This window comes from Neolamprologus multifasciatus, chromosome 5, assembly GCF_963576455.1.
Source record: "Neolamprologus multifasciatus chromosome 5, fNeoMul1.2, whole genome shotgun sequence".
NCBI lineage: Eukaryota > Metazoa > Chordata > Actinopteri > Cichliformes > Cichlidae > Neolamprologus > Neolamprologus multifasciatus.
Window position 1 is genome coordinate 2,667,452 of NC_140443.1, and position 21,770 is coordinate 2,689,221.

The 21,770-nt window shown below is 42.1% G+C and overlaps 1 protein-coding gene across 12 annotated transcripts in view; it reads left to right on the forward strand.

Moving 5' to 3' along the window:
• The window catches only part of LOC146517776 (dedicator of cytokinesis protein 3-like), a 313,061-nt gene that overhangs the window by 167,074 nt on the left and 124,217 nt on the right, over positions 1-21,770 (forward strand). For 11 of the 12 annotated variants that reach the window (XM_085160372.1, XM_085160374.1, XM_085160375.1 and 8 more), the window contains one exon: positions 4,473-4,569. In XM_085160372.1, the coding sequence (XP_085016498.1) occupies positions 4,473-4,569 (97 nt within the window). Of the gene's footprint in view, positions 1-4,472; positions 4,570-16,434; positions 21,768-21,770 lie in introns of those variants that run through there. The other variant, XM_085160382.1, reaches the window with a different exon arrangement.

Genomic DNA, 21,770 nt, shown 5'->3' on the forward strand with positions numbered 1-21,770 from the left:
CATCGGAGGTGGATTCAGATGGGAGCAGTGTGCGCTCGATGTGCCGCTGACATTCAGCTGTCACACACTGTAAGTGCACCACTGCGTAAAGTGAGAGATGGAGTGCTGCTGAAGTGCTGATACAGTCATTTATGCAGAGGGTGTTGAGAAATGGACCGAGGATACAACCACGAGGGGCTCCGGCATCGATGCCGCTACGCCTCTGCTGACAGCCTGCGATCTTTTAGTGAGATGCACTTCGCCGTGCTAATGTGTCACGCAGCACACTGGAAGCATCGTTGAAAATGTTTTCTGTAATGCACAAAAACTAAGAAATAAGAGGCTGGATTGGAGTCGTTTAAAGCAGCCCAGAGAATACAGAATATTAAATCGCTGTAAAGTTTTAACAGCTGCGGGGTGTGAATATAACCAAAGGATGAAAGACAAAAAGAATTTCCCCCCCAATAAATCTCTTCTTCTCTCAAGAGTTTCAAAACAGAGGCAGCGAGTGTTTTTAAGAATGAACTGCATGGAGAATAACAGAGAATAATAATAAAGAGAGACCGTTATGAGGCAGCAGATGAAAATATAAGTGGCTTGAGACTGACGGAGAAACACTGTGGCGGCTCGGGGCAGAGATAACCAGATGGAGACTAGTTGTGGGGTACGGTGAGAGAGGATATGGATAAAGATTTGCAAACGACAGAAACACAGACAGAGGTCAGGCTAGGAGACAGAAACCAAAGACTGTGGAGATGTGGGTGCAGAGGGAGAAAGAGGTACCAAAGAGGGAAGAAATGCAGGAGAGAAAGCAGAAAAGGGGGAATAACGGGAAAGGCAACACAGAAGAGGAAGAGTAGAAAGTGCAAATGGATGATGGAGATGTGCCAGAAAAGAGAGGAGGAGGAACACGAGGCAGGGAAGCGGGAGGAGGGAGCGATTAGGCTGAGTGAAAAGTAGAACAGAGGCGAAGAGGAGGAGACGCGTCTGTGATACAAGTGTAACTAATGTGTGTGAAATCACCAGGCGGCCGCCAGCTACAGCTCAGCTGGGAGATCAGCTAATCTGGCACTCTGGTTGTTATTAATTAATCAGTTACTGTATGCCGCGGAGGGAGGGGGTACGTGAGCAGAGGGGTAAGAAGGAAAGAAGTGCTTCCCTGAGTGAGGGAGGGGCGAGCAGAAAGGTAGCGTGGGATGAGAAGAAGAACAAAAGTGTGTGTGTTGTTTTAATACTCTTGACTCCAGGCTGGAGACGCAGCTTTCAGTTCTAGTGAAGAAATCCCCGATGCTCAAACTTATGTACAAGTGCTCGGGTGAAACGAGGTCTTTCTTTGTTCCACCTGAAGACGTGAGGAGGAGGTAGAGGAGGTCATCTACTGATGGAAGGACGGTGGTTCGATCCACGGCTGCTCCAGACTGCAAAGAGGCAAAACACTGAACCCGAGTTCCTCCTGAGTGAATGTCGGTAGAAAGACTGAGCTGTGTTGTATAAGGCGCTTGGCAAAAGTAAGACTTATTTTATCCAGGCCACATTTGGAAACAGTAATCCATGCTTTTACTTCAAAATGCTGCTGCACTGAGCTGCTAGGAGGAGAGGTGAAGGCGAGGTGAATGAACAAAACAAACAATAAAGTCCATTCATTTAATTTAGAATTCAAGTTTATTTATATGGCTTCAAATGCAAACAACAGCTGCCTGTCTCTAATGCTGTACAAGTAATGCTGTAGATACGCTTACAGCGTTAGAGACGAGGCCAGCAATCTGACGATCCCCTTTGAGCAAGCGCTTGGCAACTGTGGGGAGGAAAAACTCCCCTTTGGGAAGCAGTCTTCCAGCGGGTGATTTTATTTTTAAGGATGTTTTCATCTTCCAGCTTTGAGCTCATGTGTTTTGAAGTTAATCGCTCTACTTCAGTGCTCTTTGCTGTTATTTATCGCCCTAAATAGAAGAAGAACTTCATAAATTACCTTTCAGAATCATGTTTTTATTGTGGGAGGTTTTAATATCCATGTCTGCTGTCCAGACAAACCTCTGGTGAAGGTGTTTTTAAGCCTGACTCTTTTAATCTGGTCCGGTCCATACCCGGCCCCACACACGGACACGGAAACACACCAGACTTGGTCTTGTCACACAGTCTACATGAGTCAGACGTGGAAATATCTGACGCTGCATTTTCTGAAGCTGTTTTCACGAAACCACCGCACACGTTCGCCGCTGTTGGATCATTAACCCTTCCACTGCTGTCGGGTTCTCCTTTGCTTTTAGCCAGCTGTCCCTGCTGATCTCACTCCCTTGGACACAGAGGACCTCAACTCCTGGTTTGAATCTTCTTGCCTTACTATACTGGACTCTGTGGTACCATTAAAAACCAGGCAGCCCAAGGCTAAAACTGAGCCTTGGTTTAATAACACCACTTGGGCTGTAATGACGAAGTGTCATAGAGCTGAATGCAGAGGGACAAACTGCAGGTGCCTCTATCAGGATACGGTCAAAGAGGCTAAAAGAAAATACTTCTCCAAGATAATTTCCTCCAAGAGTCATAATCCATGTGTGTTATTTAACTTAATGACACATTAATATCTGGTGTAGTCCCTGCTAATTTTAAGCATGCAGTCACTGTATTGGCTAACTACAGACTATCTCCAAGCCGTCTTTTATGTCTCAAATCTTAGAGAAAATTGTATATTCCCAGTTGATGGATTTTTTTAAATGAGAACGGTATCTTAGAGGTCTTTCAATTAGGCTTTAAAAACCTTCATAGCACTGAGTCAGCAGTCTTAAAGGTTTTTAATGATTTCCTCCTTTCCTGCGATTCTAGTAATCATGTTGTTCTGGTCCTCCTTGACCAAACACCTGCCTTTGACACTGTAGACCACAACATTTACTGTGTGGCTTACACCATCTTGCAGACATTCGTGGTACTCAGTGTTGGGGAGTAACGGAATACATGTGCCGCCGTTACATATTTAAAATACAAAATATGAGTAACTGTATTCCGTTACAGTTACCGTTTAAAAAGGTGGTATTTAGAATACAGTTACTTTGTTGAAATAAATGGATTACACGGCGGTACTTCCCTGTTTCATATTGTGGCGGGTCAGGACTGTTTGGGTTTTGTTTGACATGTTCTGTTGTTCCAGGCGGCAGCGTTACTGTTGCCATGGTTACAGGGTGACGCTCTCTGTTTCCTGGGTGAGAGAGGCCTTTTTGTTGTTGTTGTTGTGCTAAGCTAACAGGCAGAATGCTACAGGTATAGCTCTAAAGAATGTAGCATCATGGGCAGTGTAGTCCGTGCTGCAGGGAGAATGGACTGCCATACACGTTATGTGTCTGTGAGCGAGGGAGGGAGAAAAAGGAAAAGTACGAGCTGTCATCGAGCAGAAACGGGAGCTGGAAGCATGTAAATATAATAATAACCACTGCAGCCAAGAAGAGAGCCTGACGAGCCCAGTTGTAAGTAAGCTATTAAGACTCGACTGTACACCGTGTTCGTGTTTTCCTCCAAAACAATAAGTTCTGTTGGAGCAGCCTTTCAACGCCTCTCTCTGTCTCTCGCTAGCAAAGTTGACCCAGACAACAAAGTAAAGCTAGTTTTCAGCTACGAGTCCGACACAAACCCGACATATTAGCCAGAGGTCCCTTTACTACGGTTCGGAGCCGCGGACCTTCAGTAACAGTAATAAATCACAGCAATAGTACATTCATGTAGTTGTAAACAGCATGATAATATATTAAGTAATCCAAAGTATTCAGAATACGTTACTCTCATTGAGTAACGTAACGGAATACGTTACAGAATACATTTTGGGGCATGTAATCTGTAATCTGTAATGGAATACATTTTAAAAGTAACCTTCCCAACACTGGTGGCACTGCTTTGAATTGGTTTAGCTCTTATCTTTCTTTCATGAGTCCTTTTCTGCTCCTCTTCAGTTTGGGGTTCTGCAGGGCTCAATCTTAGGGCCTCTGCTTTTTTCATTATATTTACAGCCCTTGGGAACCATCCTTAGAAGGCGTGTGACGACTGTCAGATTTATCAATGTGCATGATCTGTACACCTGTTTTTGATAATAAAGCTGACTTTGACTTTGACAGTTTACCTTATTTCATACGTAGGCTCGTGCTTTTTGCAGCACATTGTGTTTCCACCTGTGAATGAAGTGTGCTTTGTTGGTACAGGCGATATAAGTGGATTCTCTGTGCTTTAATAAGATTAGTGTTTGGATTTCTGCTTCACTGAACTGTCAGTTCACTTTAATTCATTAGTGTAGAAACCTGACCCACGCAACTCCACACAGTCGCCAAGTTCCTCTGGTGACAAAGCAGGCCGAGCTTTTATTGTCTCGTGTTAACAATTTCACATTTAAAGGCTTTGTACTGTGGACGTGCTGCTCTGTGTGTCCTCAAATCTGCTTCAGTTATGGACAGCTGATGCTTGTCCAAACCCAGCAGCTGTGAATTAAATGTGTGTGTGTCTGTTTTCTATTGCAGGCCACATGAGACTGTGGTGCCTCTCGAAGACCCCATTGTCACCGAGGTCACGTCAACACTGCAGGAATGGGCCTTGCTGTGGAAGCAGCTCTATGTGGTAAGCAGCGCGGAGCATCCGTGTGCATCGTGTCGCTTTGTTGTCAGGAACAAAGGGAATGCAACAGACCGAGTCCCCCAAAGCCCGACATCTTTAGAAAGAATCCAGTTGCTGCTTAATCTCGGCAAACATCATTATTATCACATGTGTGCTGAAGCTGTCCCAGAATCTAAAAGTGCTGCAGTTGTTTTTGTTTTCGTGAAGAACTATTCTTGGAGGTTAACTAACGATGTGGGGAGGCCTTCAGCAGCAGTTGGTGCTTCATAAATCTCTGTTTTGAAGAAAGAAATACAATCAGACTCAAGTAGCTGATCAACCAATCAGAACGCTGCACAGCTGCAAATCTTCAAAACATCTGCTCTTCATTTTTCCCACACCTAGTACAGTTTTTCTTGTTTTGTGGGTTTATAACTGTTAAAAGATTTTCTTTTTTCTTTATTCAACTGTGATAATCGCTTATGTTTAGCGTTATTTGAATTTCACAGTAATGCCTGTACATAGCGTGTCAGCATTTCTTTAACTGGAACAAAGTGACCACATGAGGAAGTTGCTCAAGTTTAGACAACACCCACTACAAGATCGTTAATCAACTTGTTCCTCTTTGTCTTGCAAGGCTGCATCCTGTGCAGCCTCGTATGCAATCACCAGATAAGAAGTTGTTTTTTCCTTAACTTGTACTCCACCCATGAGTAAGACAGTATATAATAAAGTGTGAGCAGATGCCCGGCGCGCATTCCTGCACGACTCTGTAGTTGACAGATCGTGCTCAGGAATCGCCCATGTACATGAATTAACTCTGGGCCCGTGATTCTTTGCTTCCTGAGGTTTTCTCCTAACAATAACCAACTAAATAAACGAGAGACTCAGGTAAAACTTTAATTAGGTTAACTTTACTTTAGCCGGGTTCAACCCAGTTCACACAAAATCTCCAACTCAAATCTTTTCTCTGTGTAAATCAGTGAAACAAATATTTTCTGGGTGAATTCAGCGGACCAGCTGTGAAAAAAAAAACTCCCGCTGCTGGGATCGATAGCAAAAACAATGCACAATAAAATAAATAAAACATGTTCATCTGAGAACAACAAATAATAATTACGACTTCTTATTGCATGGCTGTGTGAGAACAAAGAAATGGAGGATACTGATTTTGACCTGTATTAAACTAAAAATATTCTCAACCAATCAGATTTCTGAATTGCACCAAAGACTTCTGAATGTGAACACTGACTCGTGTCCAGCCTCGGCCCGTGCTGCCCACAGATTCATGCATTTTTAAGGTGCGATGTTCCTGAGATGTGCCTGGCTCTGAAAGCACAGCGAAGGCTTTCCGTACAAAAGTGCAAAGGCTGCAAGCAGTAGCTGTGAGCTCGCTGTCACTCATATCTGCATCACTGTCAGCCAATCAGATTTTAACTCACTCCACCCTCTCTGTCCAGCCATCAGTTCGTAGCCTTTTTTCGTACTTTTAGGCCATCTGTCTTCTCGCCACGTCCCGTCGCAATATGTGATCAGAAATCCATCTGTCCCTAAACGGATAGAGGGGAAAGTAATCCGTGCGTTAGGTCTGGTTGTAATCTAAAACTGTCGCTGTGCTCCGTCTCCTGTCTCTGTTCCGATGGTTATTTTCATCACTCATCTTCCTCATGTCCTGCCAGCCCCGTCGCTCTGCGCTTTTATTCTGATTTAACAGACTTTTGTCTTTGCTCGCTGCCAGAGTTGAAGAGATGAAAGACAAAATTGTCATTGTCGGGTTGTGCGTGACAGATTTTCTATTTCCATCCTGACAGATCTGACATTAGCGTGTGTTTCGTCACTGACAAAGTGAATGTCCTCTTAAAGCAGATGAAAATCCAGCAACAAGGAATGTTCGTGCGTTGTGGACGGATGGAGAGATATAGGAGTAGATTAGAGAGAATGACTGTCTTTGTTGCAACACTGTCTGCTTATAGATAAGCACACATGCAGATAAGAAATAATAAGCCCGTAAACAGAAAAGGACGTGGAGAGGAGACGGAGAGAGGGATGCTGAGGTCTAAAACGCTGAAGCTGGTGCTGAGCATCAGCGCACTGCGGAGCGATTCTCTGGTTTGTTAGAAGGGAAAGATTTTTGGTTTCATGGGATAACAATCAATTTTTCCATACTTAAAAAATTGCCACGATAAGTTAAATTGAAATGACTATTATAATGTAAATGCCAAAAAACATGACTTGCAGAAAAGAGTGTGCTCTACATGCAGACAGCGGGCACGGTTGGGCCATAATCTGGGATGGGTATTGATAAGATTTTCACGATTCCGATTCCATTTTCGATTCTGTTTAACGATTCGATTCTTTTTTAAAAAGGAGAACACTAAGGTCGATTAGCTTAGAACTTTGTTTTATATCTTCTCTTTGAACAAGATAGAAATTTAGGAGTAACATGGCCTTACAAACCCAACAGTGAGATCTTAAGAGATCCACAGCCTACGGCTCTTCAATGGGGGGTCACAGGGTCCCCAGGGAAAAAATTGTAAATGTAAAATAATAAAATAAATATTATTCTGTAGCAATAACAAAGTATAACATAAATTATTCAGTAGCAATTACACAAGAATATCCAGTAATGTCCCTGCCTACAATTAAACACATTCACTTACTGAAAATCATCTGCTGTGGAAAACGGGTGCAAGCCTTTGACCACAAACTGAGTCACTGCTCGGTGACATTCGTCTATCCTGGCCTGAAAGGAGACGCTACCGGTAGACTGCAGAGAACTGCCAGCATCTGAGCCAGACTCTGTCTCTCTCATCATGGTCACCTAAATGCACAGTAATGGCAGGTTTTGTAATAAGACAGATCGCGCTAACATAATATGCACTGTTAGTTGATTATTTACCTGCCGCATTAACGGGAGAGGACGTGCAAACGTTACCGCTGCTGCTGGGTTGAGATTCACGAGTCCGGAATTAAAAACACGACATTCATTTAAGGTCATCGTGTGTTTGTGAGCAAATGCTTTTGCATATTCGTAGTGTTTCCTCCCTTAAATGAAATATCTACTTTGCAAGTATTGCAAGTTGTCCTGTTGTCATCCGTTCTCGTAAAGTATGACCAAACTTTTGAGCGTTTGAGCCGCCATGTTTCCTGCCAGGTAAATGACGCTCCGCAACGTGGTGACGTCATTCGGGGCGACTGGAATCGATAAGAGAATCGTTTGCAAAAAGGGCAAACAATTCCAAGGAACCGGTTCTCAACAAGAACCGGTTTTCGATACCCATCCCTACTGACGAGTGTTGTGTGGACCAGATGATCTGGACTTTAGATGGTTGCTCTGCAAACTCAGATGTGCCCTAAAGGCCACAACACACCTGATATTTGGACGTGTGGCTGAGCTGAGACATACTGTGGTCCATGGAAACCAAATTACACCACAACAATGATTTAGAGCTGGGTATAAGCGATAAGTATCCCCCTTACATGTTGGACCTTTGATGGACCTCAGATATGTTTTATTGCAGGACAAATGTTGAAGATGCTGTAAAATCATATTCATTATTAACTAGCAGCACTTTTCCTGTTAGTGGTTATTGTTGTATTAAACCCTTTATTACTTCAAAGTTTTACTTTATTCTCAACAATTCAGTTTTACCACTACTGAGCCAATAATTTAGAATTCAGCCAATTTGCACAAATTTGCTTATTGAACAGGTTTGTGCCTACCTTTAAATCTTTTTAGACCGGTCTCCTGTTCGCCTCATATCAGATCCAACCTTTGGCCACATTTGTTCTCTCTGTTGCATAACGAACTGGGCGGAAACACCAAATATTAAACCCCGATTCTTTTGTCCCCATGACAGAACAGAGAAAACCTCATAGTGTGTTAAAATATTGATATTTCTTTTATTCAATCATCTTCCAGAAGAGAGAGACCTCTGCACAGCTCAGACGCCAGTTGACATCTCTAACATTAGAATCATAAACTGTGCTTCATATAGGTGTTATTTTGGTACTTTACACGTCACACAGTCTCAAACATTGCTTATATGGCAAGTTCCTCATTTCAGTGTCTTATCTATTAATATGCCTGTGCACTAAAACTTCCTGTTTTTCAGTCTGGCTGAGCACTTAGTTTGTGAGTTAGAAGTGGCCTTGCTCTACAAGCCTTTATTAAAGTACATAAAACAATATAATGAGCAGATACACATTAAAAAATAATTCTTTTTCCTAACAGTTGTTATAGCAGTGAGTTATTTCATGAACCAATCCAAAAACATGATGCAAAGACAACCATGACGTGAGGAAGTCTGTATCATCAGTAGTGAGGATGTGTGAGTGGATAAGTGCTGCGCTCCAGAACGTCGGAGCCGCAGTTTGATAGAGAAAAAACTAAACCAGGTGCTTCCCGTTGTGCTGATGGTGTGCATCACCCACCTTCTGCAGTAGAGAGGAATAAAGAGAAGTAAGGAGAGCAACCAGACCATCAGTGGAAAAAATGTGCAAAACACAAACGGGCTGCGATCCAGGCTCTCCTGTCTGCTAAGCTCCCTCCTACCACAGCGGACTGTGCAGCTCTGCAAAGCTGTTATCTCTCTGCAGCCAGAATCGCTGCGGACGCGCCGACACCGATAGACACCTCGCACTTAACGGTGAAACACAGGTGGCATGTGCCAGAATGGCGTTATGTGACGCCCGGGGAATGTGCAAATTTGCCAAAATGCTGCCTGGAAGCAAAATGCTGACACACTGATGTCAGAGCCCAATTTAAGCATTTTCATATTAATTTAACGTTTTTCTAGAACTTGTACAAAAATATAATAATTGGCAGTGAGTCATAGAAACCTGTGTGACTCCCAGTTCACATATTTGTGTGTTTTCTTCCCTCTCTCACACACACACACACATAAAGATGCTCAGTGCTGTCATCACTGCACGCATGAATAAATGCAGAAACATCGACATGCTGGAGTCTCAGTAAGTGGACATTTGGTGGGTCTGCAGTGTGTAGAGGTGACAAATGCAGCAGAGCAGAGAGGCCAAGACACACACACACACACACACACACACACACACACACACACACACACACACACACACACACACACACCTCTGTGAACACACACCGTCTCCTGTGCCCTCCCTCTCTCTCTAGTGTATCTCTCCAATTGCCCTTTGCACACAGCCACAGGCAGTTTACACATTGGTGGCGAAAGTGTGTGTGTGAAAGACGAACCCTAAGACAGTGTGTTAGAGGCTGAATAAATAAAAAATATGAGAAAGAAAGCGATGGCTGGGAGGGCAGAAGGGAAAAGGAGAAAGCATGTGAGACTGAATAAGAGATAACAACTGACAAAGGAGAAATGGAAGATTGCAGCAGAGTGAAGAGAAAACTGGGTTGGCTTCAGTGCTGTGTGGTACTAAATGCATATGAGAGTGGCAGATTATTGGATGCTCTGAGAATCAAGAAACATGGAAACACAATAACCAGTAATTAAACAAGCAAACAGTGTCAGTGTTTACATGAGGAAAGAAGTTATGGTGCTACAGGGTCACGCAAAGTCACGATTTAAACTCTTTGCCCTGATGTGATCTTTGGCTGCTTTCTTTATTTTGAGTGTCAGATTTCTGTGTGAATTGGATGTAGTTGTGTAAACTGGTACCGTGTCACTTCAGTGTTCCTCAGTCAGATCCATCTGTTATCATCACATCTGGTTATCACTGCTTTTTTTTGCCTTTTCCAGTTTCCTTGAACAAGTCGAGGCCCAAAGACCCCCAGAAGGTCTGGAGAACTGTTGCTCAAGATACTCTGGCTCCTCAGAAGCTAATTAGAAGTCAATGAGGGGTGACTCAAGACTTTTGCACAGTACGGTGGCTTCCTTACGTTAATCACTGGGACTAAACCCAAAGTACTCCCAAATCACACTTTGTTGCTGTTTCACAGCTCACTGAGCTCACTGCTCGAGACTGCCCTCTGCTGGTAGTTTTGTGCAGAACAATAAAACATTGGTTTAACAGATAAAGGAGCATGTGGTCACCAATCGGATTCTAAATATCCTGGTATCCTCTAATGCAACAGATACTTTACATACAGTTGCATAATGTTTTTTACTTAATTATTATATAATTAGAGATTAGATTAGATAAAACTTTATTAATCCCTCGGGTGAGTTCTTCCAGGAAATTCTTTTTCCAGTAGCACAGCACCGACAGAAGTTGCAAAAGAATGTAAGCAGAAATAGAAATATGCCATACAATGTTCCCTCTAATTTTTCACGTGTCTGAGCGAACACACAAACTCCCTGAGCAGACACTTGGACCACTGTGAGCAACAGCAGACGTGTGCACTGTGGTCACACCGGCATCTAATACATCCAAGTTACATGTTTATTAAAATAATCAAATTACAGCATTTACATTTATGTTAGACGACTTTTAATTAACTGCTTTAGCCCACTTACAATGAAAATTTAAAAAAAAAAAGTCTTGTTCATGACCTGTGTAGCATGTTTACACTATTGGAAGGAAAAATAACTTGAACTGCAATTTTGAAAACACAACTTTCTTTTTTTTATAAAGCTCTGACTTGTATTATGAGTCTGTGGTCTGGGAGAGAGTCTGTAACTCTGTCTGCAAAATACAGTAAATAATGACCAATGTTGGGCAATTAATTATATAGTTACTTCTTCAAAAAAGTAACTGAGTTTTGCAAACAACAAAGTTTTTTGCAGCTGTTTACCTAAAAATGCAGCCAAGGCGTTTTTAAATAAACATTTCAAACTATTTACAGAACAATCAGCTGTTCTGCATCAAATCTGATGCCACACAAATTATTTGTGCCACTCCAAAAAATAATTTCTGTCCACTATGAGATGAAGGAGAACAACAGCCTGATACCTGCAGGCCTGACAGCAGCAGATGTATCACTGCTGTAACACCTGTAACATTCAGCAGTCGCCTCATTGTTCTGACACACACAACAAAACTATTGACTACACTACACACTAACTACACACTAACTACACAAGATTTGCGCTAAACGTCGCAAATCTCTCACATCTCAAAACACTCCTAAAACTTCCTCCCGTTTCTTAACAACTAAATGCCATGTTGCCATATAATTTTTGATTGGTCGACATGGTACATTTTTTGACCAATAGGAAAGGGAGTTTTTTTCCTCACAGGCGCAGAGTGCTTCCGGGCGTTTTCCTTATAAAACACCTTTTTTACCGTTTCTTCCCGCAGTAAATATAAACAACGATAGTATTCAGGAAGAAAAACAAACATTGCAGATATTTTATCATAACTCTGGTTTTACGTGGCCAATCAACACAATTTAAAAACTGGTATAAAGTTCACACTTCTTCCGTCAATTGTTCCGTCTGTCCAGCTCACATCTCCAATGGTTGTACACGTTGTCGTTTTGCTCGCTAAAACACCGGTGTCGGCACATAAGGACACTGTCATAGCCCGTCAACGAATCGCATGATTGGCTGGACTATGGGATAAGGTGGCATCGCTCTAACCCGATACGGGAGCAGCCAGTCACTGACTAACACTGCAAAACAGAATTGTTAAAGTTTTAATTTTAATTTCAATTCAGCTTAGATTTTTTTTGTGCGCAACGCAGATTTTTTGTGCGCAGAGACCGTGCCAGCAGTGCGCAATTGCGCACGCGCGCAGCTTAGAGGGAATATTGATACCATATATACACATATATAAATACAGAGTATATAATAGCGATAAATAGGATAATAAGAATAACCAGGGAATTGCACATTTCAACTATTTTGAGTCTATGGCACCGTTGAATATAGAAAAATATTGCACAGTGAAAAGGGCTCTACAGATTAGTTTTCCCCCCCTCCTTTGTCCCCCTTCTCCCCCTCCCTCTCCCCTCCAGCGAGGAGTTAAACAGTTTGATGGCGTGTGGGACGAAGGAGTTTTTAAGTCTGTTGGTTCTTGACTTTGGGAGAAGTAACCTGAACAGACTCCTCTGGGTGTTTATGGCCGTGTGCAGAGGATGCCAGCATTGTCCATAATGTCCAACAGTTACTTTAATGTCCTGTTGTCACCACAGTGTCCAGCTTCATGCTGACCACAGAGCCAGCCTTCCTGATTAGTTTTTCCAGTCTGGATGAGTCCTTCTCTGCTGTGCTGCTCCCCCAGCACACCACAGCAGAGAACAGTACTCCAGTTACCACTGACTGGTGGAACAGGAGCTTCCTGCAGATGTTAAATACAGTCTGCTTTGGGCTTTTTTATACAGATGCTGCTGTTGCACGACCAGTCCAATTTAAAGTTAATTTATTTTTGCTTAAATTAAAATAATAGAAGAGGACAGAGAAGATGTGGAGGATGAGTGGACTTCTCCCTTCTTATGCTACAGAGTTTTGTCTCCTACATCCTCATGTATGATTGAAATTTGTAGCTCTCACTCTCTGTGTGTGTGTGTGTGTGTGTGTGTGTGTCTGTGGTTGTGTGTGTGTGTGGGCAGAATTGATTTGTGAACAAGGAGGAGAGGGAGTGGTGACAACCAAACAATGATGGAAGGATGTGAAAACAGGGATAAACACAGAGGGACACATTTCTTTGCTGTGAAATGTGTAGACGTGTGTGTGTGTGCGTGTGCGTGTGTGTGTGTGTGTGTGTGTGTGTGTGTGTGTGTGTGTGTGTGTGTGTGCGTGCGTGTGTGTGTGTAACAAGAAAAAAACAGAAGAAGCGACAGGCAGTGGGTGGCGAATCTGTCCTTGTCCACTTGTTTCTGCTTTGCATTGAAATGAAATTTTTGTTTCTGCAACAGAAGAAAGTCAAAAGAAGAAAGACGCACACTGAGAGTTCATAGCTGCAAGGCACAGCGTGCATTCATCATGACGAGATGAAAATTCATTCAAGTTGATCATCCAGTTTGTGAAGTTTACTGGCTGTCAAGTGGTTTAACGTTTTTATATCAACATGCAGACGTGACTCAGCCTTTGGCGAGATCTCCTGAGCTTAAAATGTTGTAATTTTACACTCGCAGATGTGATATTTTATGTCTGAGTGGAGAAACTAGTTCTTTCATTTTTTAATAAAAGACAGTGACAGCATACAAAAAGAAACATCAACAACAAAGCAGAGAAGAAGTGCTGCAGTCCCACCCACAGCTGTACCACACAAGCTCAAGCAATAATCAAAGAATCCTCTCAGATGGTCACCTGAAAGTAAAAGATGATCACCTCACTGTGAAACAAACTCGAGGTTGCAGCACATTCACAGACTCGTTTACCTTTTATGAAGCCCTGTCATGAAGAGATGTTGTAGATTTTTAAAAATCAAGAATAAACATGTTACAAAGTTACAAATCTGCACAAAACCTTTTAGAGCTCAGCTAAACACACACTTAACCTTAATCATGGAATAACATGGACATGTGGTAAATGGACTGGTTCTTACTGTATATAGCGCTTTTCTACTCATCTGAGCACTCAAAGCGCTTTACGCAACTTGTGCATTCACCCATTCACACCCATTCGCACAAGCACATCTTTCTAGGTGCTTCATAGCTAACATTCACACACTCACACTCCGATGGATGCATCGGAGAGCAATTTGGGGTTAATATCTTGCCCAAGGATATTTGGCATGCAGACTAGGGGAAGCCAGGAATCGAACCACCAACCTTCCAATCAGTGGATGACCTGCTCTACCACCTGAGCTACAGCCACCCCATGTCTGCGTATGCTTAAATTTGCCCCCTGGGCCGGGGTGGGATGTGATGATCCTCAAGTGACCTGGTAGTTTGATGGTTCTGCGTAGTATCTGGACTTTGCTGTACTGGACAGAAACCCGATGTTGTGCCTGGAATCTGCCGGAGCAACTTTCCCAGTTTCAGGTTAAAGATCTGGACAAAACCTTCCACATCTGCTCCAGTTGTTCCTTCAGCATCCAGTACCTCTCTGTTTTCTTGCACTCCTTCTTCCTGATGTTGCTCTCTGCTGGGATTGGCACATCTGTCATATCTTCTGTTCCAACTATGGTTGGTTAGCCTTGTTATTGTTCTCAAAGACCTTTGGTACTGGTTGTCCCATCAGGACTTTATATCCTGTCCCAGCTTTAATCTTACATCCTGCTACTACGCATGTGTTGGATAGTCTCCAGGGTATGTATGCGCAGTCTGTGACTTGGGTTCTGTCCGCTGTGGATCTGGTGCCATGGCTCCAGGGTTGTCTTCCACAGTTGTTTAAAAGTCCTACAGAGTTCCTGATCCTTATTAGTGGCAAGTGCTAAGCACTCCAGTGTCCATGTGTAGAGCACTGAGTCATAGGCTTTCTTGTAGTCAGTCCAGGCGGTCAAAAAGATGAAGTTAGCTGTGTATTTATTCCTCCATTTGTAAAATCTTTTTGTTGATGTGCTGGTTCTTTCACATTATAGCTCATGAGCACGCATACACATCCACATCCAGATAATAAAAACCTATAGGCCTACCTTTGTAGGAGGAAAATTTAATTGCCAAGAGTGGCTGAAAGTAGTTTCTATCCTGCACATAGTTACTGTATAAAGTCTGAGGCTTTGTAAAAATTGAGTTTCCTTTGTGTATCTTGAGAGATTTTTAGAAAAAATAAATGCGATCGTATAAAATAATTTCATCAAATTATGAAAGGCATAAGTGGCGTAGAGAAACAAATATCCTGAGGAAAATGGGAGAGAGATGCAGCACATGAAGGCAGTAATGGACACGTGATTTAACTTAGAGGAAGAAATAATTTAAGAGAGTCGTGGAGAAAGACTAACTGAATCTCATCTCTTCTGTCGAAGCCTTTAAACAATATCGTCACAGAACGAGAAACCGGAGAAACCGAACACAAAGAGAAAGAAAGACCAAAAGTTTAATTGGTGGCTGTAAGACTGCAGAGGAGGAATGACTGAAACAAGAAAAGAATTGAGATCCTTCAGCGCTTCACAGCTCCCATTAAAAAACATGAGTGAAAATCAATCAAAAGAAAATAGATAGTTTTCTATGCTCTTTGCCATGTGGTGTTCAAAGGGGGGGAAATACACTAAGCCTTAAACCCACACTCAGATACTGATGATTAAAAGAAATGAAAGATGCTCTTTGTTGATTGCTTATTCTGTGCTTTAATGGGGACTGCCTTCGCTCTGATGCTGGGAGATAATTGGTGTAGTGGAAAGGGCTGTTTAAGGATAAAGCTTTGTAGTGTGACACAAAACGATGGTAACTTCAAACTCTCTGTTTCTGTGTTGCTTTCTGTCTGGTGTGTGTGTGTTTGGCTGTGATGATTGTTACTGGATAGACACTGAGTGAATATTTAAGCCTATGCTGGCAGCTGGGAGCACCAGAGGAGTCCATATTTGTGTTTGGTTACACAGCAAAGCTAAGATTTGATGACTGTCTTAAATGATGACTCTAAGGTGTTAGCGTTTTTACATTTCTGTTACATTTTCATCTCAATATTTTTTATCTTTGGACTCTCCTGGAGTAGTACGGAGCCCCGCAGGGGACATGGGAGGAAAAAAAATTAAGACGGACTTTTGCGAGATCTCGCAAAACAAACTCGGGATCTCGCGAAACTTTTGCGAGATCTTGCAAGAGTTGAATTCCAACAATGGCGGCAGCTACTTAGTTGTAATATTACTCTTTCTGGGTCACAAAATACACTTTAAAGATATTTTGAGGCGTGAATGTAGTTGTGTAAACGTCAGATATCTGCTCGGTTTACAAGACATCACACGTTTTCGGAGATCTGACACCCACCATCTCGAAGCTAACGGGAGGTCGAGACCTACTACAGCCGGGAGGAACACCGCTTTCCCGGCACATCGTGCCTCGACCTCCCGGTCGGCTTCGAGCTGGCGGCTAAAACTTTTGCGAGATCCCGAGTTTGTTTTGCGAGATCTCTAAGTCCGTCTTAATTTTTTTTCTCCCATGTCCCCTGCAGGGCTCCGTAGAGTAGCTTTGTCGATTACTGTTCAAAATATGCTGTATTCGTCTTATACCGGGCTTTTTTACAGCCTCGGGCTTCGTTCATGTCTGAAAATAACTTTTAGCTTCTTTCCTTTGAAGAACACCTCATTTATAAGCCAGCCTTCTTCTGATTGGCTGCCCCTCGTGGGGCTTCTGTACGCCTACGATGATCTTACTGGGTATATCTGCTCCCATTGACATAAAGCAGAGCCAAGTGGTGAAAAAGCTGTCTGCACTCGAGTGCTTAGAGCAGCGTTCAGCCTGTACCTGCACTGCTACTGACCTCATTTTTGGAGGCTTTGGTCATGTTAAACATACGTGATATGAGAACAGTGCATATATGATCAAGTGTAATAGGTCTCCTTTAATGTCAGCTCAGGTTATTAGTTCATATTTACATTGTTATTTAAATGTGTGTGTTGGCTTTTATTGAGAATAGCAGTTGGTATACACACATGTATTCATATCTTGTAGGAACATAAAACACATCCACACATGTGCAATAGCAGTGACACTAAGCTGCTCTTTTTCTGACAATGTTGTATTTTACTCAGTTGTATATAGTATTTTATTCTATTCTATTGTGTACAGTTGTGTACAGTATCTTATCCTATTCCAGGGTTTTTCTCATTTCTGCTATGTAACTTTGCACGTCCACTTTCTGCTGTAACAAAACAAATTTCCTAAGTGTGGGACTAATAAAGGCTAACCACAGCAAAAATGAATGCCTAACCCTTACCCTTACCCTAAGCCTTACCCTTAACCTTACACTAACCATAACCCACCTGTAACTCTGACACTAAAACCACATTTTAAGTCTCAAAAATTCCTTCAAACTTGTGGGGACGAGGATTTTGGTCTCCATAAGTATAGTAAACTTCAAATTTTTGGTCCCCACAAAGATATTACACACACACACACACAGAAAAACAGCATCCAAACTCCTGGTGGAACTTTATGGGCGACTTCTCCACCTTTCTTCTCCTCTCCCTTCTCTTTTGAAACACTTTTTTCTTGGCCTTGCTAAACATAATTTATAATGCTGCTGCGCTGACAAACTGCTCCATGAGACACTTGCTGAAAAGCAAATTGTTATAAATTGTTGGTATCAACAATCACTGGCATTGAGCAAGGTCAAGAAGTGCAAGCAGTATATTTCACAATATAACTTCTGTCCCACAGATTATTAATAGCTGGAAAAAATAAAAACAAAAAACATAAATTATTTTTTAAAAATTGTTTTATTTTATTTAATAAGCATTTGCAACTAAAACATTCAGTGCATAAGGAAACTGTATATTTCAGAGCTTTGGTTCACAGGACAGCACCAAACCTTAAACACTTTACTTTATCAGAGCAAACATGCTGCGTAACGTGAGCCGATCTTCTCGTACCTTTGGGACCTGCAGTCAACAGGTAGTCCTTTACTCCTATAACAATCCCACAGTGATGAGTACTCTTCACTACAAGTGATGACATAAAATAAGTTTAATTAGAGTGATTCTGAGCAGCTCATAATACTGAACATGTCACTCTGTCTCCAGGCTGTTCCAGGCTGTTCCAGGTTTGTACCAAACAGCTTTTGGCTACAACCTTTTTCTTTTATGTTTTTCATATATTTTTCTGTGTTGAGACCAACGTGGCTTCATGTCACTAACAGAAATCGGCACGTTAAAGGACTCGTGTCATTCATGGCAAGAAATAAATGCTCTCCAGAAAATATAATATATGGATAAAGCCCTGGGCCACTTAGGCTACCATAGAAAATGCCACGAAGCTCTCGGTGTAAAGTTTCTGTGCTGATGTTAATGCCAGAGATGCAGGTCAGCACATAGTGACCCTGCTGCTACTTTGTGGATGAGTTGCTGTGGTTCTTAAATGCTTCCACTTTGCAATAACATCATTTACAACTGATCATCAAACAGTAAAGAACATTTTTTACCTTCATGAAAAAGTGTAAATTTTCCTTTCATACAGAATCATACATTACCAAACTCAGTTACCACTTTATAAAAATAAATAGAAATAAGAATGAAATATTAGACACTCTGTATGAAAAAGTCAAAATGGGCCTATGAGTAAAGAGGCTCGTATTCAAAGACTGCAGTGAAGACAGAGCTTTTCACAAAAAGGCTGCTCATTCAATTTTCACTGGATCTGAAAAGTGACAAAGGAGATGTAAGAGATTTAGTGAAATAGCATGTCATTTATTAAAACTACACAGATCCAAAGGATCAGTCTAATGGATAAATTTACATCAAGATAATACCAGCCAAACTTTGAACTGCTTATCCTTTGAAATCAGTCAGATCTACATTCAGAGTTTTTCAGAGGGTTCTTTAACGCTGCAGTGATGCACAAAACGGCCCAGTTCTTGTCATATGTAAACAAATATGTATATAAAAGTAAGAAACATTGGGAGACTTCACGTTGATGTTTTTAAGAAAGTATTACATTAATCCAGATATCTGTCTGCATCCATGGATCATGCATATAAGCAGACTTGGACTGGTCATGCTGAAGGTGCGAACACAAACGGAGGTTCGTCCTCGGTGGATACAGAGCCAAGTTAAGCTAGAAGCACCTCCAAAATAAAATGTCACGCTTTAATGTTCAGTTAAATCATTGAGACACAGTAAGAGTTCAGCAAAGGCTGTGGCTTGGGTTTAATATTCCCTTCACAAAATTAACCCTGCACACTGAAGTGTGTACTTACTCAGTGTGTGTACATGTGATGCCACATGGACTTTTACGAGTGTCCATATGTGACTAGCTGGCAGTAACAGACTTGCCTGATTTAGCCAAAACGTGGTGCGTCAGAGCCGCGATGCCAAAGGACACCTCGAGTGCATCTGTGAGACGTCAGTGGCTTTGATACGCTGGGAAGTTGGTTTTCTGTATCGACTTCTTAAGAATACCACAATATTAGTATTTGTCTTAGTTGTTTTAATACACAGTTACTCTGTAAGTTCAGTCTTGCATGAAGAGATGGTGGCTTTAGTGCTTTAGTGGATTTCTAATGGGCACACATTTAGTCGGGGGCACTTCATGTGCAGTTTACGACGGCGTCCCGTCTGATCTGTCGTCTCCCCTGCAGGTCTGCATTGTCATTTTCTTCATCGGTTTGATTGACAGCTTTCAGTAGTAAGCTAACAGCATGGTATAAAAATGCCACCTCTGGTCTTGGTCTTTGACACGTCTTCCCATGTCTGTCTGTCACACTGTGTATCTGTTATATGTGTGACTGGATGTGGGGACAGGAGGCTGAGAGGTGCAGGGAGTGCAGCTGTTACTAATGCAGCCTTCCTGACCCAAAGAAAACTTACAAAGGGACGTTTGCACACATCCTCCCATCATCAATCTAATTATAAAGCTGCAGTGAAGCAGACAGCCGAGCACGTGGCTCATCAAACTGTCAGTTGTTGTGGAATAGTTAATGACAGCTGGCACGTTGTCATTGTGCTGCAGGTAACAACAGATTAAAGAAGAAAGGGTCAATGAGGGTGAACCACAGTTATGCTGCTAGAGCAGAAACTGTATAAACGTCTACTTTATTAATCTTTATAAACGTCTACTTTATTAATCTTTATAAACGTCTACTTTATTAATCTTTATAAACGTCTACTTTATTAATCTTTATAAACGTCTACTTTATTAATCTTTACGTAACAATAGGAAAGTTTTGTTGCTAACAAGCATTTAGTTAACCTGGGATAATCAGGCCCCATCTTATCTGAAAAACCACATATTACCTTTATCATAGAGCACGTCGCTCTCGTTCTGCAGGCCTGCTTGTTGTTCCTAGAGTATTTCCAAGTACAATGGGAGGCAGAGCCTTCAGTTTTCAGGCCCCTCTTCTGTGGAACCAGCTTCCAGTTTGGGTTCAGGAGACAGACACTATCTCTACTTTCAAGATTAGGCTTCAAACTTTCCTTTTTCATGAAGCTTATAGTTCAGGCTGGACCAGGTGACCCTGAATCCTCCCTTAGTTATTCTGCTTTACACTCGGGCTGCTGGAGGAGTTCCTCTGATACACTGAGCAGTTCTTTTCCACTCACCTCTTTTTGCTCCCATGTGGGCAGTGGGTACATGTACCACTGTTGTGTCTCCCTGCCTGACTTTGCTTCTGCTGTTTAAAGGGAGTTTTTCCTTTTCCACTTAGTGCTGCCTCACAGGGGCCAGCTGATTGTTTGGGTTTCCCTCTGATACTGTAGGGTCTTTACCTTGTTTCTCACCTGCAAATTATCAGATTTTGACCTGATTTTAAATTTTCATAATAATAATAAACTTTATATATAAAGCACACTTAAAACCAAGGTGCTTAACAAGTAAAATAGAGAATAAAAGGAAGATAATAGAAATAGAAATAGGAGCAAAGCAGAGAGGAGAAGCAGCAGATGCAGAACAAACAAGGAATTAAACGAGCATAAAAGTGCATAATGTAAAATCATAAGTGAAATGTTAACTAGAAGGAACGGCATGATTGAATAAGTGGGCCTTTAGTCGTGATTTAAACAGTGTGCAATACCTCATGCAGGACCTGTATTTGCTCCACTGCCAGACTTGAAGTTTGACTGGGAACAGTAACAATTAACCGAGTGAAAACAAGGTGAAACATGGTGGTATTTCTTTGCCCAGAGGCAGTGCAGGAGATGACATACAGTGCTTCTAGCTCTGTATCTGTCCCACTCTCTGTCAGTCATTTTCTCTGTCTGCCCTTCTTATTTCTAACTGTCAGACGCACACAAATATCACACCACACTTCAAGGCTCTCTGTGGGCAACAGCCTCAGGATATAAGCTCTGCTGTCAAATGTCTTTATCATCAAGTGTGCTGTATATCGCTCTTTTTAGAGTACACACCTAGCTCTATATATTTTTTCTCTTTCTGTGCTCTCTCTTGCAAAAGTGGAGAAGAGCTGAGTGCTGCAGACCGGCCTGTGGGTGAGTGGGTGGCAGAGAGGGAGAGGGGGGGTGAGAAGAGAGATGAGAAAGATGGAGACGAGGAGCAGGTCAGAGGAGGAGAGAGAGGAAGAATAAGGTGCAAACACAGACGTATAAACAGCCGGAGAAAGAGAGAGAGGAGAGAGGTAGTGTTGCTACAGTAATGTTGTGAGTGGATCTCAAGTGGTTTGACAGGTTGTGATTTTCCTCTGCCGGTTTGGATCGCCGTTTAGTTTAGCTGCTCGCCAGCGGTAGAGTCAGAGAAACAGACTGAGGAAGGAGAAGAAAACAAGTGGATCCATCATCCTGCGTGACCCGTG